Source organism: Tiliqua scincoides, chromosome 3, assembly GCF_035046505.1.
Source record: "Tiliqua scincoides isolate rTilSci1 chromosome 3, rTilSci1.hap2, whole genome shotgun sequence".
Taxonomy (NCBI): Eukaryota; Metazoa; Chordata; class Lepidosauria; order Squamata; family Scincidae; genus Tiliqua; species Tiliqua scincoides.
Window position 1 is genome coordinate 192,097,709 of NC_089823.1, and position 24,815 is coordinate 192,122,523.

At 44.9% G+C, this 24,815-nt stretch overlaps 1 protein-coding gene and 1 pseudogene across 1 annotated transcript; both read left to right on the forward strand.

Annotated features, from left to right (window-relative positions):
* Window positions 1-5,335: 5,335 nt before the first annotated feature.
* Window positions 5,336-21,360, forward strand: TCTN3 (tectonic family member 3). Its single transcript, XM_066622353.1, has 14 exons — window positions 5,336-5,589; window positions 5,722-5,863; window positions 8,388-8,509; window positions 9,241-9,371; window positions 9,673-9,781; window positions 10,054-10,172; window positions 10,653-10,688; window positions 14,721-14,795; window positions 14,880-15,011; window positions 15,781-15,870; window positions 17,616-17,713; window positions 18,108-18,264; window positions 19,073-19,198; window positions 20,077-21,360. Exons 1-14 carry the CDS (start codon window positions 5,343-5,345, stop codon window positions 20,302-20,304), a joined length of 1,812 nt encoding a protein of 603 aa, XP_066478450.1. The 5' UTR covers window positions 5,336-5,342; the 3' UTR covers window positions 20,305-21,360.
* On the forward strand, window positions 8,128-8,247 carry LOC136646916 (5S ribosomal RNA; annotated as a pseudogene).
* Window positions 21,361-24,815: the final 3,455 nt, after the last annotated feature.

A 24,815-nucleotide genomic window follows, 5' to 3' on the forward strand; every position in this document is an offset into this window, starting at 1 on the left:
TAGTCTGATTACAAAACAATTAAATTGAAAAGATCACCAGGCGGCCAGTTTCACAACATCAGATCCTAATTATATAAGAGCTACCACATCATTGCTGCAGGGTATCAACCAGACTGCTGTCATGGCACAACAAAAAAACCACCCAACACACACTCCATGGTTATGAAATGCCAAATGTAGATTTGTTTTGTCTGCCTTTCATAATTTAATTTCCCATTATGCATTATGATTCAGGGTGTGTTTATCCTGCTCTGTGTCCATCCAGGGCCAGCGCATCTAGGAGGCCAACTGAAGCAGTTGCCTCAGGAAATAGATTGGTGGGGCGTGACAGCAGGTAACTCCTTGCAGTACTGACTCAGGGCACAATCCTAACCCACTTTCCAGCACTGAAATAAGGGCAATGCAGCTCCGAGGTAAGGAAAGAAGCATTGCCTTAGCTGGAGGAGGCCTCCGTGACTGCCCCCCAACTGCAGGATGCAGCACATGCCCCACTGAAACTGCTATGCCAGTGCTGGAAAGTTGGTTAGGACTGTGCCCTCAGACTGAGATTACTGAAGTGCTGAATGGGTGGTAGCAAAATGAGGCTTGATTCACACAAGAAAGAAGTATTGATCATAGGAGGGATGACTTACCTGAAAGAGCTGTCACCTTAAAAGAGCACATAAGTAGCTTGGGAGGGCTTCTGGATCCAGCTTTGCTCCTGGATAGGCAGGGAGGCGCTGTGGCCAGGAGTGCTTTTGCTCAGCTGTGCTGCCTATGAACTTCCTTGGAGAAGGCTGGTCTTGCCAGTTACACATGCCCTGCTTACTTCCAGGTCAGAACTTTTGCAACATAATCCACACAGGACCGCCCTTGAAAAGTGCTCAGAAGTTTCATTCAGTGCAAAATGTGGCAGCAACGCTGCTGATGAGAGCAGTCAATTGTTTACATATTGTATCAGCTACAAAGGATCACAGTATCTCTCTGGGCCAATCAGAGTGCTAGCTCCTATCTTTAAAACTTAAGCAGTTTAGGACCTGGATATCTGAAGGACTGTCTCCTCACACACACTGTGATCATCAGGCTATCATGCACCTCTTCATCCAATGGGGTGTAGGCAACAGGGATGCATAACTGGGCTTTCTTGGTTTCAGCAACCAGACTAGGGCATTTACTCCCCCAGGAGCCCCAGCTACCTCTCTCTTTGACCCCATTTAGGGCCCAAACCTATCCAATTTTCCAGTGCCAGTGCAGCTGTACCAATGGGGCATGCACTGCATCTTGTGATGGGACAGCAGTCACAGAGGCCTCCTTAAGGTATGGGAACATTGTTCCCTTACCTTGTGGCTGCATTGCTGCTGCACTGGTGCTGGAAAGTTGGATAGGATTGGGCCCTTAGGTGACATAAAAATAACCCTGTCTTAGCATGTGTTTTGTGGAACTGCTTGCTGATTATTTTGCAGCTGTTCCCATTTGTGTGCTGCTACTGCAGATTGTTCTTGCTTTATAATGTTTATGGCATTGATCATAAGCTGATCTGAGAGATCTAGTTAGGATGGTTCCCTTCCCCTTTCAGTAAATAAACAATATAACATCCTGAAGAGTTAACTTTTGCTTGAATGTCATTTTTGCTTCAGAACAAGGTTCTAGTTACCGTATGTCTCCGCGGTGAAATCTGGCAGCACTGATGCCTCACCAAGGCCTTCCCTAAGGCCACCAAGGCTGCAAACCTATACTCACTTTCCTGGGAGTAAGCCCCACTGAACACAATGGAACTTACTTCTGAGGAGACATGCCTTGGATTGCACTGCTAGTGTGTTGGCCTCTGAACCTGGGACTTCACAGCTCCTGGGCATTATATTACACCATCAGCCACTCTCATATGAATAGCACACCTTTCCAAGATCAAAACAAAGCATAGGACATTAAGAGATGTGTGTGGTGGGGGGGGGGGAGGTAGATTACACATCAAAATTGTGAGAGGTCAAATTTGACTGTATAGGAAAACTTGTAATGTATTTACACAGAAGAACTTTAGTCTCCACAAAAACAGAAGACCGTATTCAAATTAATGGGTGTATCCTTGCCCCTCAGTTGATTGCACACTTTTTTAAAAAGGATACAAAAAGTTTAGAAATGAAGCTTTGGTGACCCCTAGTGGCCCCATGCAGATTGACCTACACACATGCTTTGTCAAATGATAATGACCCACAAAACATCAAGACATGTTATTGTTTTATAGGCGTATTAAACAATGCATATTCGCAAATCATCATTAGAGTGGGCACAGCCCATCTGAAATGCATACACTCCAACATTTCACAAATGAAAACAGGGACAGCCATCAGAACACTATGGCTCTGAACTTGTACATACTTAAGTATAAATCCCACAAACACAGTGGGACTTAGGGCGCAATTCTAACCAACTTTCCAGCACTGGCATAGCTGTGCCAGTGGGCACGTACTGCATCCTGCAGTCGGGGTGCAGTCACGGAGGCCTCCTCAAGATAAGGCAATGTTTGTTGCCCTGACCTCGGTGCTGGAAAGTTGGTTAAGATTGCTCCCTTACTTACATAAGAATGTACTACAATTCTCATACCCAGGGTCATTGCCTGACGCATATACACACTGAAACACTACTTCCTGCTGCTTAATCTTATTTGCTGTAATCATTTACTCTCCATAAACCTATCCTCTATCTTCCACCAGTTTTAGGGTCACATCAGACATGCCTGTAAATGAACTGACAAGGGTTTGTTTTATTAATCAACAGCATACTGGGGAGCATGAAAAACGTGGCAAAACCTGAGGGAAGGTAGAGGGATGTGGTATTTTAGTGCTTATGCAGAAGCACACTGTGGCTTTGGTGACATGGCAAGCAGGAAAACCTGCCCCCGCCCCCGGCACACAGAGGGGGTGCTGGTTTCACACAGAGGCCGAAGTGTGAAAATAGCTGATACGGCACTCTGAAACAGGCACCCATTGTTCAAGCCCCTGTGTGCGATTCTAATGTGGCACTATCTGGGAACTGGATGTAACTTGTATTAATGTTGCAAAGTAGAATAAAAGACAGACCAAGAGGCTGGTACAACAAGCCTCTCTCTCTGCACTCTCAACCTTCAACCTGCCTGCTGTCTCTTTTTTGCCTCTCTGACTTTTCGCTGTCTCTTGCACCTACATCAAGCAATCTGGCCTAAAATTCAGTTTGCTTCCCAAAGTTGTTGCAACAGAGGGACCAGTATTTTGCCCCAAAGTGGTTTTGCTTCTAATCATGTATTGCTGTTGCTGTTGTCATCATTACTATTTTTAATCACGCTAATTTTTCAATAACTCATTTTCAAAAAGCAAAAATAGAGGCAGTGATTTACCAAGGAATCATACAAAAAAGGCATTGTCTCTGGCCAACAGGCGAAACTAGGAGCAAATGAAATTGGGTCACATGCCATAATCAGACTCCCATCTCCAGTAACTGACTTTTACTGTTGTATTTCCTGATTAATAATAACTGCTCCACAACATGTTATTGTCTCCTTCTCCATAGTATCTCTTAACCTTTCTTAAATGTCTATGGCTGTACTCCTGGGAAATAAACCCCACTGAATATAGTGGGACTTACTTCTACCAGTCACAACCCTCAACTGCCTTCCTCCACCCCGGAATGCCTCCTCCTGCCTCAGATGCCGTCACTGCTACCTGGAGCTCTTACCTAGCTCTGGGTGGTGTCTGGCTGATAGTGAGCTTAGTGCTGACAGGTGCTGGGCCAGCACCAGCACTTACTTGGTGCAGGGTGTCACTGGGTGCTTTATGGCATGTTTGCGACACCCAGTGCAGGCAGTACACTTGTACCACCAGCACGAAAATGCTCAGGATTGGATAGACTCAACCCTATCCAATTTTCCAGTAGTTGAACCCATGGGGTGTGCGCTGTATCATGTGGTGGAGGAGCAGTCACTGGGGCCTTCTTAAGGTATGCGAACATGTGTTCCCTTACCATGGGGCTGCATTGTGGCTACACTGGAGCTGGAAAGTTAGATAGGATTGGGACCGAAGACTGCAAACTAAGACAACATTTGCTGATTGATTCCTTATTATAAGAGAAGCCTGTGGTCAACATTATAAGCTTTTATTGTACATGGCAGCATACAGACACTTCCACAATGGAGCTGCTCACTCTCTTCCCAAAACAATCACCACATAACTCTATTCTATCATTAATAAGCTATTGCATATACACAACAGGGGTCAAATTTGTACACCGGTGGCGTGGGCAGAAATGGGTTACGAAAGCAGACTTTTTACTTCAGCAGAAGAAATTACCATACAATGCATTAATTCAGAGCAACAAATAACAGCAACAACAAAATTGGAATAAAATCCAAAGGGTGCTTTGACTTGACAATTCAGGGTATTTTCAGCCTGGAAAACAAGATTTTTGACTCAACAGAAGGTGCGGGTGCTGGAACTTCAGATATCCTTTTTGAGAGGCACAGAAGAAAGCCTGGTTAAGTGTCGTCGTCCCCCCTTCGAGTTTCCTGAAGCTTTCCAACGATGCCTCCAATCAGCGCCTCAAATGCTGTGGATCCCTGCAGTGTGAGCCTCTGACAGCACAATCATATACATATCTACTCAGAAGTCCCATACAGTTCAATGGAGCTTACTCCCAGGAAAGTGTGGATAGGATTGCTGCCTTCAAGCCCAGTCCTGTGCCTGTCTACTCAGAAGTAAGGCCCATAGTGTTCAGAGGAGCTTATCCACACTTACCGGGGAGTAAGCCTCCTTGACTATAATGGGACTTACTTCCGAGTAGACAAGGATAGGCTTGAGCTCTCAACCCCCTCTCTTGCTCCCCACCAGCAGAGGGTAAGGGTGTCCAACGGCCCCCCCCCCCACCAGACCTCAGCCACAGCCTTCTCGGAGTCACTTGAACACGCCCCCTTCCTGCACTCTGCTGCCCTCCACACCTCTTCCCACCAATTGCGCCCCAACAGCCTCAAGCTCCCCCGCGCAAAAGCTCAAGCCCTAAGCGCCTGCGCAGTAGACACCTTCGCTCATGGCTCTGCTGTTGATATAAACTTAGGAAAAGGCTAGAGTGACAGCACAGTCTCCACTTCCGGTAAGCATTGGACGTCTCCAGAGGTCAGAATTTCCTCCGCACTATCGACACTCCATAGTGAACCCTCCATAGATTTTGCATTAGAAATCAGGGAGGTGTAAAAACTTACAGACCGGAAGTGAGACTAGTAAGGATCACATGCTTTGTGACTCTAGGCTCTATTTACCTCTATGGTTCTAGGAATGCCTCGGCGTCCTTGCGTCATAAGCGTGCGACTCTTGTCGCTTAGCAACAGGGATGCCTCAGCTATGGGGTTGGCGTGGCGGTTGGCGTTGGTGCTCGTGCTGTGGGTGGGACCGGGGAGAGCGGAGCCCGAGGGTGTGAATGGCACCCTAGGCGTGGGGGGCGGACCCACGGACGAGCCGCTCCCCACGACGGTCACTCTCCCCTCCAATGAGACCCTCCCGTCCAATGAGACGCTCCCCACGGGTGGGACGGTCCCCACGAGCGAGGCACCTACGACGGCGATGGAAGAGAGGCTCGAGCACAGAGCAGGTGGGGCGCGGAGAGGAGGGCGCTTGGGGCTTCTGGAGGCCCCCCCCTTGAGCTGCGTTGGAGGGAGGCCCCCCATCAGCTGCAGCCCTGGAGCAGTGGGGTCCTCACTGCTTCTCTGTGCCCTCCCCACAGGTTCTCCGCCGACCCCCTGTCCCTGTGACCTGCAGCCAGACCTCTGCGACCTCAACTGCTGCTGCGACGCCAGCTGCAGCTCGGACTGCGCCGTGGGGGGCCCCGGGTGCCCCTTCGCCTTCTGCCTCCCAGGCAGCACCAAGTAAGGCGGCCAGAAGAACTCCAGGCAGCCATTGGAACCTCTCTTCCTCTCATGGCATGCTGAGAAGAGCTACAGCTGCCAAGGCACACCGCCCATTTTTTGGCAGCGAACGAGGCACACCACACTGCCCATTGGGGGCTCACAACCCCCAGTGGCCCTCCTGATCAATGACCTTCCTCACAACTCCCACAGCCAGGACTGGCTCTTAGGCAATGGAGGCAGTTTTGCCCTGCACGCAGTGGGGGCCCCATGCCGCCTTTCCACTCAGCCAACCCGAAATTGGTGCCATGCAGGCGGCAGAATGCACACCTTGCTCTTTCCCCACCCTTACAGCTCCCAGAGTCATTATCTCCCTGTCTCGCTCCAGAGTGGGCTGCTGCAGACGGGCAGTGATAGGCGACAGTTGGAGTGCACTGCGAGTTAGGTGCATACTGTACCGCTAAAGGTACAAGAGTCTTAAGGCCCAGTCCTGCCTGGCTTTCCAGCACCAATGCATCCCTGAGATAAGGAAACATTTGTTTCCTTACCTTGAGGAGACCACTGTAACTGCCCCTCCGCTGTAGGATGCAGCACACACCCTGTTGGCACAGCTGCATTGGCACTGGAAAGTTAGATAGGATTGGGCCCTTATCCACCTGCACAGAAGTAGCAGGTGTTTTTTTTTTCTTGGACTGGCTCCATTCAAGATAAGAGCTAAAACAATCACAAAAGTTTTTCCAATTGGACCCTGTAGTTCCTAAGGCTGGCCCTGCCCACAGCACACCGGTGTGCCTCAGCACAGTATTGAAAATGGCTGAGTTAAGGGAATGGGAAACAGTGGGAGTGAAGCTGTTTTTCTGAGGGGAAGATACATGCTTCACATCCATGCGCGTATACCCATTTGGACAGAAATTGTATTGCCGAGGCAGACTGTTGGTGTTTTGTTTTTTTTAAGCACTTGGCTAAGATGTAGCTATTTAGACCAGCATTTCTCAATGCTGCTCCAATGTACCACTTGCCACCGCACTTCCTTGGAGGTACCACCAGAAGTAACTGGTGATGACATCATCGCCAGTTACTTCCAGCTTTGGAGACTATGACAGGAGCTTCCTTGGAAGGTCAGCTTCCAAGGCTCGGGGTGGGCAGGCAAGCTTTTTCTTGCATTCGAAAACCACACACTAGAGCTCTGCCCACCGGCTCAAGCTTCCTATCACAGTTGGAAGCTCCCATTGCAGTCTCACTACCACATACCATCTGCTGCATATACCACCCAACACTACCCGGTGTACCGCCAGTGTTACATGTACTGCTGGTTGAGATCCCCTGATTTAGGGCCAACTCCTATCCAACTTTCCAGCTCTAGTGCAGCTGGGCCAACAGAGTGTGCATTGCATCCTGCGGTGGGGGGGCAATCATGGAGGTCCCCTCCAGGTAAGGAAACATTTGTTTCCTTTCCTCAGGGCTGCATTGTGGCTTCATCGGCACTGGAAAGTTGGATAGGATTGGGCCCCTAGTCAGGTCTTCTGTCTATAATAAGTGTTTTTATCACTAGTATCTGCAATTGTTTGGCATTTTTAATATTTTAAATTAATTTTTATTTTTAATATTTTAAATTAATGCTTATGGATTGTGATTCACTCTTCTAATAATTGTTGTGATCTCTGGAGACCCATGCAGAGGTGGAAGGGTAGAGTATGACTTTGGAAAAAAATATATATACTTATCTGGAACCGGTGAAGTGGTGGAGGTTCTCATCTGCAATAGGAGTAGGGAATGTGGAAGCCTGTAGTAGAGACTCTGAGAGAACTGGTGGATAGATGCTTTTTGAGAGAGTGATCTTGTGAGTGTTATTTTCAAGGCCCTAAATGTTCCCTAAGGAAAGGGCCTGAATACTGTTCGGCTTAAAGATATCTTGAGGGCAAATTGCATTGACATTTGCAAGTTTCACTGGGAGGACCTCTTAATGTATCAAACCCTATAAAATAACAGGAAGGAATTTTCAGGGAGCCTGCCCTGTCCCACCACTACTGCTACCCTCTTACAAACATGTATTTAGGGGAGGGCAAATTTAGCAGTAGACTGAATGGTCTGTACACAGGAAGTCTTGAATTTGTTTCCCAACAAAAACTAAGCAGATTTTCAGGCTGTGTGTATCTCTGGGTGTCATAAATCAGGGGCAAAGAGACAAGCAACTGAATAACTACTGCTATAACTACTGAAAATATTCTGTAGTTCATTATGTATTAGAGAGAGAGAGAGAGCTTTTCAGCAAGATTTGTATTTAGCTATGCAGCAACTGTTACCCTGCACATGCCTGATCTCGTCTGATCTCGGAAGCTAAGCAGGGTCAGGCCTGGTTAGTACTTGGATGGGAGACCGCCTGGGAATACCGGGTGCTGTAGGCTTATACCATAGTCTTTCGAGACTGAAGGTTGCCAACCATGTGTTTTGAAAGTTATTGTGTAGAATATATTGTTGACTTGGCTTGAATTTATTTTGATTACATTCTCTTTTATGTGGGATGGTTTTTGTATTCCTTCCTAAGGGCCTTGAGTCGGATGTGTTTGGAGAAATCCCTTATTTTCCGAAATAACACTCCTTACCGCACTGAGATTCTTCCTGGTCCTGATGGATTTTTGTTGCTGTTCTGTGTGCATCTAAATGATTGTAAGTAAAACATGCAGACTGGAAAGCTGCCCTCAGATCAGATCTCATAAAACAGTGCCATTCAGCTTCTGACAAAGCGTAGGAAATGAACATTTTACATGCACTATAATAAAGTGTATTAAACAACCTTTCAGGGCATATTATAGTGCATGTAAAATGTTTATTTGGACTTTGGGAACCCTGTAAGTCTGCATGGTGGAGGGAGGGCAGAAACACAGTCACTATGATTGCGCTGCTACTGGGCGGGGGGGGGGTTTCCACTTACCTGAGGGTTGCGATGTTTCTCCAGGGGGTCTTTCAACCCCCTTTGCAGCCCGCCTTAAGGCTTCAAAATGTGGAGGGGAAAAAAGAAAAAAAAAACCCACTTCCTGTTTCAGGACAAAAGCTGGAAGAGGGTTTTTTCCCACATTTTGAAGCCTCAGGGAGGGCTACAGAAAGGGTTGCAGGCTCCCCAGACCCCTCAGAGAGCCATAGTGACCCCCCCCCCCCGGTAAAGGAAAAACCCCTCACTGCCCATCAGCAGCATGATCACAGCAATTGTGTTGCTGCTGATTTCTGGGCCGTTTCTCTTAAAAAGGAATGGCCCTTTTCTGGTTCCCCTGGTGGGTCATGACCCACCGGTTTGGAAACCACTGCACTGGGAGTTTCCATCTGATGAACTTGCAAAGGGGAATTGGGTATCTTTTTAGCACTATGATGTTTGGCTTACCCTTTTCCATTTTCATATATAGCAAAGCTGAACTATTTACAAAAGCCACAGATGGTTACAAAAGCAAACTTTCCAGGATTGTCCATGCAATATGGAGGACCATCTTTCCTTTCTCCACAGCAAGTTCAGCCATCTCCAGCTGCCTTCTACCGGGTGAGTTGACTCTCAGCTATAGGTAAAGATTTTCTTCTGATGATTTTGATGGTGAGGGAGCTTTTGTGAAAGGATCTAGACAGGAAACAGGTAAATTTTTCTCTTTCAACCCCCACCCTTTCTGTCATTTTTCATTTCCTAAAGTAGTGAAGCCTCTGAAATAGTTTATGATGTAAGCTTATTCAAAGGCCTGACATGGTACAAAGCAGAATATCTTAAGTTGGTCTTGTTAGCTAATGCTTCTACTCCTTCCTTGTGTGTGGTGTGTTAAAAACTTGCATCAGTCAACTCTCCATTTCAGGTTGGGGATCCCATCCAGACTTACTTTGCTGCATCATCTGTGCTGAGTGTGTTAAAACAACCAACAGGCATGATTGCCAGCCAGCTTTGCACTGATGAGAATCCTGCTGGTGAGCATGAGGACAAATCCTTACCTCCATTAGTAGGAGTTGGCACATTTTGGTGGGGCTTAGTAGTCATTTTGCCAGATGAGGGCTTGATCTTTGCCAGAGTGCTGATGGTGGGGGAAATCAGGTGCCAGAACCTCATTGTTGGGAGTGCTGATTTGAGACTCTCAGCACCTTTACATATTGACTCTAGAGACTGTATTTGTAAACCCTGTCTTTTAGGATGGTATTTGCTGCATCCTTTGTTGTTGTCAAGTGGTTTGTTTATTTGTTAGGTTTCCTGGAGAGCAAAAACACAAGCTGCATTAGGATCTATACTGACCTGGCAAGCCACTGTACCACTGACCCAGCGCTGGATGCAGTTTCGTACTACCGTGACTTCACTGTGCTGAAGGTGTCAGATCTGTGGTGCAATCTTGACTGTCTTTCTTTGTAGAAGTTAGGACTTGTACATTTTTCAAGCACTTGAAAACTTTGGTGCCTCTTTTCCAATGTAGAGTGAATTTCAAGGATATCTGTTTTATTTTTGTTTTTATTTTTAATAACTTAGAAATCTTGGGGGAGGAACTAATGCTCCTGCTGAACTGTCATAAGTAGAGGTGTTTGAAAATGGTGTTATTTACCTTACTCAAAAGTAAGCCTATTGTGCAGTAAATAAATCTGTAGGCTGTAAACCTATCTTACTCATCTGAAACAAACATCTCCAGTCATGGATATAAAAATAATTCAAGTACTGTAAAAAAAAAACTTCTACAGTATCTCCTCAGGAATGACAAGACATTGCAAAGGAAGAGAAAACTGTGAGACTTGGAATGAAAAGTTTGCAAATCCTATGCTTTTGTGCAGACACTGAGGCATCTATGGTTTTTTTTAGGTCCCAGTAAACATGACTGTTTTTCAACCATTACAGGTGAGCTTATGTTAATAGTAGTAATTTCTGAGTATTAGTTTCTCCCCTTTTTGGGATAAGGGACCCTTCCAATTTTAATTTACATGGAGCTCTTGTGGAACTCGCATTTCAGAATGTTTCTGCCTTATGTTGAATGTGAAAAATGGGTTGGGGTAAAGCAAAGTTCTAACTACATACAAAGAAATGTTTGAAAGTATTGGTTTATGTGTGCAAAGCTATGACTCTGCTGAAGCCTGCAATCAAAGGATGCAGAAGATTCAGGATTCAGACAGATAAGTAGTTAAAAAGGAAAGAACCAGGGGACCTCCACGAAAGTTGAGTGTTGGGAGAGTTAGGACAGGCAGAAGAAAATATTTCTTTACCCAGCGTGTTATTAGTTTGTGGAACTCTTTGCCACAAGAAGTAGTTATGGCACCTTGCCTATATGCCTTTAAGAGGGGATTGGACAAATTTCTGGAGGAAAAGATCATTATGGGCTACAAATCATAGTAGGTATGTGCAAGCTCTTTGTTTGAGAGGCAGGCTGCCTCTGATTGCCAGATGCAGGGGAGAACACTGGGACGCAGGTTGTGTCTGTTGTCTTGTGTGCTCCCTGGGGCATTTGGTGGGCCACTGTGAGATACAGGAAGCTGGACTAGATGGGCCTTTGGCCTGATCCAGCAGGGCTCTTCTTATGTTCTTATGTAACAGTGTGAGATATCATTTGGAAAATGAAAAAAAAAACCTAGTCTTGTTGTATCTGGATATGAAGAGAGTATATGGGGTGAAGAAAAGATGCTTTCTGAAAACTGCTGGAGGGAAACGGGCAGGAGGTCTGGTCTAGAGGGTAGAGCCTCCGTTTGCCTGAAGATAACATCTGAAGGTCGCCAGTTCGAGGCCACCGGCACCGTGAATGGCGAGACCTTGAAGCAGCTGACAAGCCTAGCCGAGTTATGCCAAGTTATTCCACCTGCTCTTTGGCTGCTGTCAGCCTGTGTGGGAGGAAAATGGAGGCCAGAATGTGATACCAGATCATAAGAACATAAGAACAGCCCCACTGGATCAGGCCATAGGCCCATCTAGTCCAGCTTCCTGTATCTCACAGCGGCCCACCAAATGCCCCAGGGAGCACACCAGATAACAAGAGACCTCATCCTGGTGCCCTCCCTTGCATCTGGCATTCAGACATAACCCATTTCTAAAATCAGGAGGTTGCGCATACACATCATGGCTTGTACCCCATAATGGATTTTTCCTCCAGAAACTTGTCCAATCCCCTTTTAAAGGCGTCTAGGCTAGACGCCAGCACCACATCCTGTGGCAAGGAATTCCACAGACCGACCACACGCTGAGTAAAGAAATATTTTCTTTTGTCTGTCCTAACCCTCCCAACACTCAACTTTAGTGGATGTCCCCTGGTTCTGGTATTATGTGAGAGTGTAAAGAGCATCTCTCTATCCACTCTGTCCATCCCCTGCATAATTTTGTATGTCTCAATCATGTCCCCCCTCAGGCGTCTCTTTTCTAGGCTGAAGAGGCCCAAACGCCGTAGCCTTTCCTCATAAGGAAGGTGCCCCAGCCCCGTAATCATCTTAGTCGCTCTCTTTTGCACCTTTTCCGTTTCCACTATGTCTTTTTTGAGATGCGGCGACCAGAACTGGACACAATACTCCAGGTGTGGCCTTACCATCGATTTGTACAACGGCATTATACTACTAGCCGTTTTGTTCTCAATACCCTTCCTAATGATCCCAAGCATAGAACTGGCCTTCTTCACTGCCGCCGCACATTGGGTCGACGCTTTCATCGACCTGTCCACCACCACCCCAAGATGTCTCTCCTGATCTGTCACAGACAGCTCAGAACCCATCAGCCTATATGTGAAGTTTTGATTTTTTGCCCCAATGTGCATGACTTTACACTTACTGACATTGAAGCGCATCTGCCATTTTGCTGCCCATTCTGCCAGTCTGGAGAGATCTTTCTGGAGCCCCTCACAATCACTTCTGGTCTTCACCACTCGGAAAAGTTTGGTGTTGTCTGCAAACTTAGCCACCTCACTGCTCAACCCTGTCTCCAGGTCATTTATGAAGAGGTTGAAAAGCACCAGTCCCAGGACAGATCCTTGGGGCACACCGCTTTTCACCTCTCTCCATTGTGAAAATTGCCCATTGACACCCACTCTCTGCTTCCTGGCCTCCAACCAGTTCTCAATCCATGAGAGGACCTGTCCTCTAATTCCCTGACTGGGGAGTTTTTTCAGTAGTCTTTGGTGAGGGACCGTGTCAAACGCCTTCTGAAAGTCCAGATATATAATGTCCATGGGTTCTCCCACATCCACATGCCTGTTGACCTTTTCAAAGAATTCTATAAGGTTTGTGAGGCAAGACTTACCCTTACAGAAGCCATGCTGATTCTCCCTCAGCAAGGCCTGCTCGTCTATGTGTTTTGAGATCCTATCTTTGATGAGGCATTCCACCATCTTACCCGGTATGGATGTTAGGCTGACCGGCCTATAGTTTCCCGGGTCCCCCCTCTTTCCTTTTTTAAAAATAGGCGTGACATTTGCTATCCTCCAATCTTCTGGCACCGTGGCCATTTTGAGGGACAAGTTGCATACCTTAGTCAAGAGATCTGCAACTTCATTCTTCAATTCCTTAACAACTCTTGGGTGGATGCCATCAGGGCCTGGTGACTTATTGATCTTTAATTTATCAATGAGGTCTGAAACATCTTCTCTTTTAACCTCTATCTGACTTAACTCCTCGGTCAGGAGGGGCTGTTCGGGCAGCGGTATCTGCCCGAGGTCTTCTGCCGTGATGACAGATGCAAATAACTCATTTAATTTCTCTGCCATCTCTAAGTCTCCTTTTATCTCCCCTTTCCCTCCCTCAACATCCAGAGGGCCAACCGCTTCTCTGGTGGGTTTCCTGCTTCTAACATATTTGAAGAAGCTTTTATTATTCCACTTAATGTTGCTGGCCATGCGTTCCTCATAGTCTCGCTTGGCCTCCCGTATCACCTTCTTACATTTCTTTTGCCACAGTTTATGTTCCTTTTTATTCTCCTCATTAGGGAAAGACTTCCATTTACAGAAGGAAGCTTCCTTGCCCTTCACAGCCTCTCTAACTTGGCTGGTTAGCCATGCAGGCACCCTCCTGGATTTAGTGGAACCCTTCTTCTTTTGCGGTATACACCTCTGCTGGGCCTCTATTACTGTTGTTTTAAGCAGCCTCCATGCACTCTGGAGAGATTGGACTCTTTTTACCCTCCCTTTCAACCTCCTTCTAACCAGCCTCCTCATTTGGGGGAAGTCCGCCCGTCGGAAGTCAAGGGTTTTTGTTAGAGATTTGCCTGGTATTCTTCCCCCAACGTGCATGTCAAAACGGATCGCAGCATGATCACTGTTCCCCAATGGCTCAGTAACGTTTACATCTCTAACCAGGTCCTGCATACCGCACAATATTAAATCCAGAGTCACCTGTCCTCTGGTGGGCTCCGTGACTAGCTGCTCTAAGCCACAGTCATTTAGCACGTCAAGACATCCGGTTTCCTTATCGTGACCAGAACACAAATTGACCCAGTCAATATGAGGATAATTGAAGTCCCCCATGATTACAATCCTGTCCCTCCTTGTCACCTCCCTGATCTGTTTCCTCATTTCAAGGTCCCCATCCGATTTCTGGTCTGGAGGACGATAGCACGCCCCAGTATTACATCGCTGCACAAGCCTGGTAATTTAACCCACAGAGATTCTACGGTGGAGTCGAACCCACCTTCAATCTCTACTTTGCTGGATTCTATCCCTTCCTTAACATAAACGGCCACCCCACCTCCAACACATCAAAGATCCATCTGAAATGTTGTGGTTCTTGAAAGACAGAACCTTCTTCAAATGTAAAAATCCCTATTGGGATTTAGTATAGCCTGCCTATGTAAACCGCCTTGAATTAAAGTATGAGGAGAAATCTGACGACCAAGAAAGGCGGTATATAAATACCTATTATTATTATTATTATTATTAAAACTGTGAAAATGTTTTATTGTCTCCAGGTCAACATCATCCCTGTCTCAGAGCCTGCATCTCCCTCACTGAATGGCAACACATGCCACAACGTTGTGTCTGAGGTATCTCATTAGTGCAGCAGGGTAGTGGTGAGGTGGAGTGTCCCAAATCATGCCTGCCATTGACCTCTTTGTTATGCTTCTAAGGTGCTCTATGAGGTGGAGTTTAATGGGATCCATGGCATTCAGAGTGTTTCTATCCAGTTCAAAGTGACCAACATATCTGGGAACCCAGGATCCATACTGCAGCAGCACTTTTCTCTCCACTTTTGGGTCAGTGTTTGTTCTTGCATACATTCTTAGACTGGGGGAGAGGATTGGTATTTTGGTACCTGGGGCCAGTGTATGCAACTGGATTATCTGCTGCATTGTGTTTTGAGTCCAGTGAAAATAGAATGCAGGGTCAGTGTTCTGTTTTTGTAGGCCAGAGGTGTGTTTGGTGTGTTGGAAGTAATAATAATAATAATAATAATAAAACTTTATTTTTATCCTGCCCTTCTCCGCAAAGGGACCCAGGGCGGCTAAGTAAGATCTGTACTCGTATGGAGCTGCTTTGTGAAAGTACTTCTGAATTTGTGTGTGCTTGGAGAGTAAGTGCTGTTGAAGAACTGCTGTGCAGATGATGTAGAACTCTTGGTTCTTGAGTCCATGAAACTCCCATCTGCTGTTTGAGGAAACATCTAGGTCTAGCATGGCACAGGAGGGTTTTTCATCCTGCATATTAAGCTGACACATGTTAACAAGGAGCTTGGAAAAAAGGTGGTACAGGAGCCCCCTGAAACTGAGTCCTCTCTTCAGTCCATGTGTTATGGTCTCAGTAGATCAGTGGCTGGGTCTTCAGAACAATATTATAAGAGCATACTAGGTATAGCAATAAAAGTGTGACCATACTCAGGTATGGCACAAATTATAGCATAAATACACTCACTTCCCTGTTCTTTGGTATTTGAATTTGTCCCTTACAGTGACTGCACTAGAGGTCACTAGGGTCTGTGCAGAAGATAGTATACCCCTGTTGGTGTAACTTTTTCTGTTCTGTTTCTTACAGAGCCCATCATCCATCAAACAGAGAAGCGGGAACCCTGGATATATAATGGGAGCACCACTAACAGCTTTATACAGTAACACCCAGCAGCATGTATCCTTTCTAGCACTGTGCCTGAGCTGATAGCTTTGCCATCTGATGTAACTGCAGTCTTTAAACTATGGTGTCTCTGAAGATCTATTTGTTTTTCAATGTTCTTCAGAATGCAGAAACAAAGATTTTGATCTCTTGAAGAGCCCAATCCTATCCATATCTACTTGGAAGTAAGCCCCATTATAGTCAGTGGAGCTTATTCCCAGGTAAGTAACAACAGGATTGCAGCCTTAGTGGCATGCTCCAGATGGTTGCATAAATTAATATATAAGTGACACAATGATGGCATAGATACATGTGTAGGTGACTGTACCCTGTAAGAACAAAGATAAAAAAAACGAAGTCTAGAATGACTGCATGTTCTAGGCTTGGGTAACATGGGTCTTACCTACAAATGGGAGTAAGAAGAGTAATTAATGTCTAGTCTATCTTTTCAGTTCTTCCCTTTTCACATGCAGATAGCAGAACTAGTTGCAATATATTGCTTTGGTCAAATTGTCTTGGATTTTACTTAAATGATTGGCATTTTGCCTTTCAGCGTAAATGTTTCCAGGGTGGTTTAACAAGGTTACGGTTAGAACCATCAGAGAAAACGCAAACAATAAAATGACAATGATATGGCTATAAAAGTCAAAACAAAAGGAATAAAAAATGAGCAGAAGTAAAAATAGTACTAAAAATGAAAACAATTCAAACATGATCAAGTTGTGAATTGGTAAGGTGGGGTGTGTGTAACTACAGTTGTTGAGCACAAATTTTCAGAATAAGCAAGAGGCAAGAAGTGTTTTGAGCTCTGTGCTACTATCTATTTTAAGCAGTTGCATCTATTGGAAAGAACTATATGATGGCTTTCTCTTGATTAGATGAGGGTGACAATGCAGGAAACAAAGGAAAGCTGGTGTGGAGTAGAAGCTAACAATGCAGTCCTAGGTATATCTACTTGGAAGTAAGCCCCATTGAGTTCAATATGGCTTAGTCCCACTTAAGGATGTATAGGATTGTAACCTTAGAGACTGAGCTATGAATCAGGAATACTCCAGTTCAGATCTCACTACAGACTCACCAGGTGGCCTCAGTCAAGCTGGTTCCTCTCAGCCATGACTCCCCAGCTGTAATATGGGGATAACATTTACCTTACAATTGTAATTCTTTTAAACAATTGTTGTAAGAATTACAACAAGATAATACCTGTTCAGCACTTTGAACACTCAAACATTGTGTATTGTTATTATCCTTCTTAGTTCTATCTGGATATTGCAGACTTTGTTGAAGAGTCCAGCTGTTTGGACATGGTGCTGCCATCAGCCAGTGAGGGATTACAGATATCTGGGATTGACTGTTGGCTGATAATCCCCTCCTCTTTGCCATTTGTGGGCCACCTTTAATCTGCAGCAAGGTGTCAAAAGGGGGTGGCTGCTGATTCAAGGCTGGATTACTCCCATTACCAGGAAACTTGCCGCTTTTGTGTCTGAGCTGCCATTTAGTACGGCTAAACAAGAATGGATTGGAATTTAGCATCTGTTAATCTAAGTATATTTAAAATTATTTCAGATGTTTTATCAACAGTAGTTTGCTCCAGGCCTTCAGGAACAGGGATAGATTTTAAAAAATTGAATGAAGAAGTGAATGTGCTTTGAATGTTAACACTGCTGCCTGGGGTTTCTTTCAGTTCACAATACCGAAGAGATTGTTTTAGATTTTCTATTGTCTTCTGGTTTAGCTTCTTGACCCCTCCCATTCCTTAGGTATCCATTTTACAGAGTCAAGGTAATGGACAGTGTTCGGCCACAGAGCGGTACAAGGTGTGGTTTGGAGAAAATGTGATGACTGGCTGTCAGTTCAGGTAGTACTTCTTGTGTTCTCTTATATGCTCCCCCAGTTTGCCCAGGCTTCATAGGCTTAGTTTGCAAATCAGAAATGTCTGTTTCCTTCCCCTCCCCCACTTCAAGCTGTGCCTTCACTGAAGAACTCAATTATAATTGTTTTCATTTCATGGACTTCTGGGGTTCCCATTATAAAGGACCAAAATCCCTTCAGTCCAGGGGACAGTACTTGGTATCATTGATATTTTCCTGTTTCTCCTTCTATGTGGAAAAATTAACCAAGTTGTAAAATCACTTAGTAGAACCAGTTTAGGTGTGATTGCTATTCTCTACAATGTTTCTGTACAGAAATTGTATTTCATTAACATCCCAGACACATGAGCTCTCGCTCTATTTTTTTTTTCTTGTTTCCAGCATATTGGAGCAAGCCAACTGTAGCCACTTGCAGGAAATGCTGTACCAAGCTTTTCAGGGGGCACATAACCCAGGAAGTTTGGCCATAACTTGGAATGCTGACCCAGGCCATCCAGGAGAGTGGAACAGCATCATCACCCAGAGGTGCAACATGCAGGTACTGTAGAGAAAAAGCAAGTAGCTCTTATCTGGTTTGCCCTTGTCAGCTGTTTATCCGCACTCACAAGAATGAAAGGCCACTGTGTATCCTATAGGAGAAATTTTTCCCTCCAACAGTGTCACCTTGTGTTTTGCCAGGACAAGCAGCCCATTCCAAGAGTCCCTAATATATCTACAAAGACTCTTCTTCAACAGGGCCTAAAGGCTCTGCTTTGGGTCCTTTTGCTCCGCCCAAATAAAAGAGAGGCAGTGATTGAAGTCTCGTACTTTGCTCATGCAGCACTGATTGGCTTTAAGGCAGTGTTTCTCAACCGGTGGTACTGGAGGTGGTGTCTGGTGGTACTCATGGGACCCCCAGACCCCCACCTCCTGGAAGTGAGACCAGAAGTGCAATGCAACAAGCAGCAGTAAGGAGGCTTGGTTCAACAGGCAAAGCTCCAGTGCTTACCTTTTGCATGCTCAGAACAGCGCTCCCATCTGCCCTGAGCCTCTCACTGGTGTTTGTTGCGTTGCAACTGGTCTCCCAATACGGAAATAACTGGCAATATTGTCATTTTCAGTTACATCTGGTGGTACTTCAATATGTGGACCATGCAAAGTGGTACAGTGGGGGACAAACGTTGAGAAACGCTGCTCTAAGGTGTCCCCCTCCTCATAATCTGCCCTGTGGTTGGACATGGCTGTTGCAGTATGTAATTCTTGGCCTTCTCTTTCCTTGTTACTGCTGGTTTGTTAGTTATCCTGCAGAATCACTGTCCTTTGAGATTACTCATTGTTTAATTTTTTGTTTCCCTTTTTCTTTCTAGGGTGGGCAGTGTATGGTTCCCATTTCCCTGAAGATCCAAGTGATATCAGCTCAAGTGGGCCTCCTTTCTAATCCACAAACTCAAGTGCTGGGTGCACGGTACCAATATCTCTGCAAGCCTCTCCAGGTTGGTCACTAGGGGGTCTCTTGGGAGTTTTCCCAGAATGTCTAAGTTACTCTCTCAATTTTAAAGGATCTAAAGAGGAAAAAGAACACAGTTCTAGTGCTTAACCAGCATTTTGAGTAAAGATTAATGTGGACATCTACAGAAAATCCCATTCCAGTCTAGACAGGATGCAAGAGGGGATTATGGATGTGATATAAACAGATATAGTTCTGTATTCTGTATGTGATGTCTGTTAAATTGGCAATAAGAGCTATAGTGCAAGAAGTTGGTTCTTTGTGTGGTGCAATACCACCTATTGCCACCGTAGAGCTTGCAAGAGAGGCTGGGTGTAATCTACAGTTAGACAGTGGAAGCAGGAGAAAAAAGGTACAGCTAGTAGCAAAGGGATTTGATAACTGTATCAGAAGGCTTTGGGAATCTCTTCAGGCTCCTTGCATATCATGATACTTCTATTTTCCCTGTTTCCAGTTCTTTAAAAGAGGGCAATTCCGTACCTGCCCAGGGGTAAAGTGGAAATGCTATAGGAGATAATGAGGTTAGAAAGGGGCATCCCTCACCCCTTCAGTTCCCTTTGTGGTCTGCTGTGTGATCCCTCTCTCCTGGTGTGAGTAGTAACAAAGAATAACATTCCATCACACAAGGCTTCCATTTCATCTCCCTAGACAGATGCCTCGGGGCTCCCTTTCATGTTGTTTTGTTCAGACAAAACTAAACTTTGAATTATGATTGGTTGGAGGGATGAGAGGGAATGCAGAGTAGTTTGTCTATGCATTCTTTTTCACATACACACACCCTGAGAAGCTGGCTACATATGGCAGACTGAAGCAAGGTACTGTGCTTTTTAAGTTTGAAAGCTGTTCTTATTTTTCTTCTTCTAGTCCCTTGGTACAGATATGAATACGTTTTCTTTGACTACCACTGTTGACTTCACGGATGTTACCAAATGGCCAGAGCCACCACGTGGCCAACCCAGGATCACCTGGAAACTCCCATTTGATTTCTTCTTCCCTTTCAAAGTGACACTAAGTGGGACTGTGAGCAGCTCAGGAAACATAGCTGGGACTCTGCTGGTGGCCTTAACATTGTGTGGAGCCTTTATCTTGTGAATTGGAGAAATGTCTTTCTGGTAGAAGAAACAAGATCTGTAAGGGTCCTGTTGGGGAACTGGTGCTCGCTGTGACCTAGTCCACAATTGTGACTGTCTCATAAGCGAAGATCTGTTTAAGGACAGTCTCCTTCCAATGAAAGGAGCAGAGCAGAGCCTATGTGTCAGGTGCCTGAGATGCTTGTACTCTTACTTAAGGATCTATTCACATGAGTAGGAGGGCTTGCATTGCTGAAAAGTCACTAGCCCATGGCAAACTATGTCACATGCACATATCACTATATGCAAAATCTGCCTTTGAGCGCACAACAGCAAACACTGTGCCATAAATGATATGCCATGTCTGTTTATGGGTGGATTTCTTAACTTCCTGTGACAGAAGCTTGATTGCTCATCTCAGTGAACATATAAAGGCTAGGATTCCAAGTGATGCAGGTAGAGTTTCTTTCCATGTTCCATGGCTTGTAAGCACTTCCCTCTTATGCAGCACTTTCTGCCCCCAAAAGCCTCTCCAGCATAGAAGTGTTTGAATATGATTTCTGACTTCTTTGGATCCCAACCATGAACTCTGGCATTTCTTTGTGAAGGAGAAGCGACCTTTAACTTCCATTTGGCTTGGCCTTCCTTCTTTTTGGGGGAAACTGGGGACACTTGATAACTTGCAGTGATGTGATGAAAATAACAATGTTTATCTTCATGGAGTATGAGTAAAAACTGATATTGTTTGTCTGTTGAAGATACCTGAAGCCTGGCATTGGTGGTGTGACTCACTTTTATAATACCAGTGTGATCACTGGTCATAGTACGATACACTGTTTCCCAGAGGAGTCAAATCGGGCCATGTTGATTACAGAACTTCCCTGCAACCTCTGATGAGGCAACCGAAACTGGCCTGCTGCTGGATTTTATCTTTGCTGTAACTTGTCAATGTCATGGCCATCTGAGCATTTGATAGAAAGTGAGGTTTTTTTGTTTTTTTATTTTGTGGAAGTTGCAAACTCTGTTCTATTGAAAATTTTCAGGCTAATATGTTTTTAATAAAATCTTCACAATAAGATTCAGCATATAAAGCATAAGGAACTGTGGAAGAATCTGTCTTGGGGCATCTTGCTAAAAATGCTCTACTTGTCTGCTTCTGGAACCCTGCATTAGATAACTGCTCTTTCCACTGCTTATGCTATGCTCTTGTGTCATCCACCAGTGCAGAAATTCTGTTGCTGTACAGGCCACCCTTCTGCTCAACAGTCTTCCTGTCTGAGGTAGTAGCAGTGGTTGTGGGGGTGGTGGAGTGATTCAGACTACTCAGAAATAAGTCCCATTATAGTCAGTGGGGCTTACTCCTAAGTAAGTGTGGATAGGATTGCAGCCTCTGGCTCCACCACAGGATAAACATGTCTGCCCTGTTTAACCTGTTCATAACCACTTGCACTGTGAATATAATTCCCAGCATGGGTGATTTTTTTCCCCTGTCTTTAGTAACAACTAAAGAGCACACTTTTCATGTGCTTTTTGTCCAAGTAATCATGGGTAGGCCTATCCAACCATGCATTATAGAGAAAAGTTTAGAAACAACTGTAAGAGGAACGCAGTCCCTTCTATGGTATCTGGAAACATATGGTTGGAAGCCTAACTGTTCTGAAGTCACCATCTCAAAAACAAACCTGATTAAAAAGATGAAACTTCTGAGAAAACAAGTGGCCTCTGTATGGGGGGGGGGCAGGAGTGAATATTAATGCCTATTTGCCCCCCAAGTCCTCTAGCCAATAGCACCTATGAGACCATGAAAGCTAGGTGAAAAACATTCCCCTTACAGAAAAGGGCAAAATGACAGATGCTGCAGCTTTATAATGTGTATTCCTCATGCATATGTCCCTTTTGGGGGGAGGGGAGTGTTTTAGTTCCCTGCAGATTTTCAGTCCTTGGTCTGTAGTTTAGACTTGCCTCTAACCTTGAGGTAGGTGGATATGGTGACTCCTACCCTGTCACCTCTAAAATAAGGACACCTTTAGGAAAAATTAAAGTCCAAGTAGGAGGGCTAGTAATTTACAGCTTTTCAACTGGAGTGTGATACGAAAGGCATATGATAACGCCTTGGCCCTGTGCCTCATTTTCCTGTCCTCATGTCACCTGGACCTCCAGCAATGTTTTGCTAGACTGTTTGTCCTAATTGGCTTATATCACATGAGCTATTGGTGTGAGTGGTGAGGAACAAGAGCTGCTTCTATGGGCATGTCTACACCAGCTTTTTTCCTCCTGAAATGTCACTGAACATACCCCAAAGAAGGTTACAGTCTGCACTCCATCGCAAGTTCTGTCCCAAACAGTGTTCTGCTTCCTCCAGAAAGGTGATCATGTTAGCCTGCAGTTCTCTGTGGGAAAGATAGTAGTACCTCACTGCAAAAGTATTAAGGGTTTGTCCACATGATTCTGCAGAGTGTATCGCAACAATTTTTCCTCGTGTGAGCAAGTCCTCAAAGACCCTCAATCCTTACAGTTGGTTGGCAATCCTAACCAACTTTCCAGCACCGAGGTAAGAGCAATGCAGCTTTGAGGTAAAGGAACAAACATTGTCTTACCTTGAAGAGGCATCTGTGATGTGCACATGCACCATTGGCACAGCTATGTCAGAGCTGGAAAGTTGGTTAGGATTTGGGTCTCAGTGTACTATGGACTACAGAATGTAATGAGTGTATATAACGCTATTTATTTGTTAAAAATAAGGAGAACTCAGAAATTGAATGCAGAACCTTCCTAGAAAGGCCCATTAATAAGCAACTCTGAACTTCCCAAAAGAAAGATCAGAATATATTAAAACACCAGAAAGGATCTAGATTGGTTTAGCTATGGACCTTGCTGCACATGCTTACTCATTTTGCTTTGTGGTACCAAAGTGGGAAAATGAAATTGATAACTATGTTTAATTAGGAGAAATAAAACTGAGGATAGAGTGTTTAAAACTTTTTAAAACTGGTTCTCACACATTTAGCAGTGGGACCCACTTTTTAGAATGAGAATCTGTCAGGACCCACCAGAAGTGATGTCATGACCAGAACTGACATCAAGCAGGAAAATTTTTAACTATCCTAGGCTGCAATCCTACCCACACTTACCCAGGAGTAAGTCCTATTTACTATCATTGTTAAAAGAATATACGTAGTAGCTTGTATGTAACATTAACAGTAAAAGTACAGGTCTGTAACATTTCCCCAAATGCAGTCACATACCATGGTAGCATCAAGTCTAATATATTAAAAATAAAATATTAAAATGAATGAGGACCCACCTGAAATTGACTTGCGACCCACCTACTGGGTACCTAAACACAGTTTGAGAAACACTGTTTTAAAAGAAAGAATTACCTCAAATGCTCACTATTTATTATAAAGTTTCTAGCCTACTTTGTACCACATTGACTTTCAGAGTGGGTATTTTATGTGTGACTTTTTTTTTAAGGAAGTCTGTGTTGGCTCAGATAACTTCATGGCTGATGGCAACTTCGTGTTTCTTTTTAGGAGTACAACTTTTGTTCAGCACAGTTGCTTACCTTCAAAAGGTAGGATTTCTAAAAATGGGAGGGAGAGGGATAACATAAGAGCCCTGCTGGATCAGGCCAAGAGTCCATCTAGTCCATCTTCCTATATCTCACAGTGGTCCCCCAGCTGCTTCAAGGAGCATTCAAGGCAATGTGATACTTGTATCCTATTACCACTCTCTTGCATATGGCATTCAGAGATAGGCTACTTCTAAAACTCAGGTGTTGCATGTAATCATCATGGCTTGTAACCTCTCGTGGAGTTTTCATCCATAAATCTGTCCAATCCCCTTTTGTAGGCATTTAGGCTAGATGCCATCACAACATCCTGTGATAAGGAGTTCCACATAATAATTGCATACTAAAGAAGCCAGCACTTCTTTAGTGCTTCTTTAGTGCTGGCTTTAGTGCAGATGCCCCAAAGATCTGTCCTGGGACCGGTGCTTTTCAACCTCTTCATAAATGACCTGGAGACAGGGTTGAGCAGTGAGGTGGCTAAGTTAGCAGACGACACCAAACTTTTCCAAGTAGTGAAGACCAGAAGTGATTGTGAGGGGCTCCAGAAAGATCTCTCCAGACTGGCAGAATGGGCAGCAAAATGGCAGATGCGCTTCAATGTCAGTAAGTGTAAAGTCAGGCACTTTGGGGCAAAAAATCAGAACTTCACATATAGGCTGATGGGTTCTGAGCTGTCTGTGACAGATCAGGAGAGAGATCTTGGGGTGGTGGTGGACAGGTCGATGAAAGCATCGACCCAATGTGCGGCGGCAGTGAAGAAGGCCAATTCTATGCTTGGGATCATTAGGAAGGGTATTGAGAACAAAACGGCTAGTATTATAATGCCGTTGTACAAATCTATGGTAAGGCCACACCTGGAGTATTGTGTCCAGTTCTGGTCGCCGCATCTCAAAAAAGACATAGTGGAAATGGAAAAGGTGCAAAAGAGAGCGACTAAGATGATTACGGGGCTGGGGCACCTT

What these genes read in the sequence shown, in the direction of transcription:
- TCTN3 (XM_066622353.1), top strand. Translation starts at nt 5,343, where the DNA reads ATGGGGTTGGCGTGGCGGTTGGCGTTGGTGCTCGTGCTGTGGGTGGGA. An exon ending in CTGTTTTTCAACCATTACAG is followed by an intron (nt 10,689 to 14,720) that starts GTGAGCTTATGT and finishes TATTGTCTCCAG; the next exon opens with GTCAACATCATCCCTGTCTC. An exon ending in CCCAGAGGTGCAACATGCAG is followed by an intron (nt 18,265 to 19,072) that starts GTACTGTAGAGA and finishes TTTTCTTTCTAG; the next exon opens with GGTGGGCAGTGTATGGTTCC.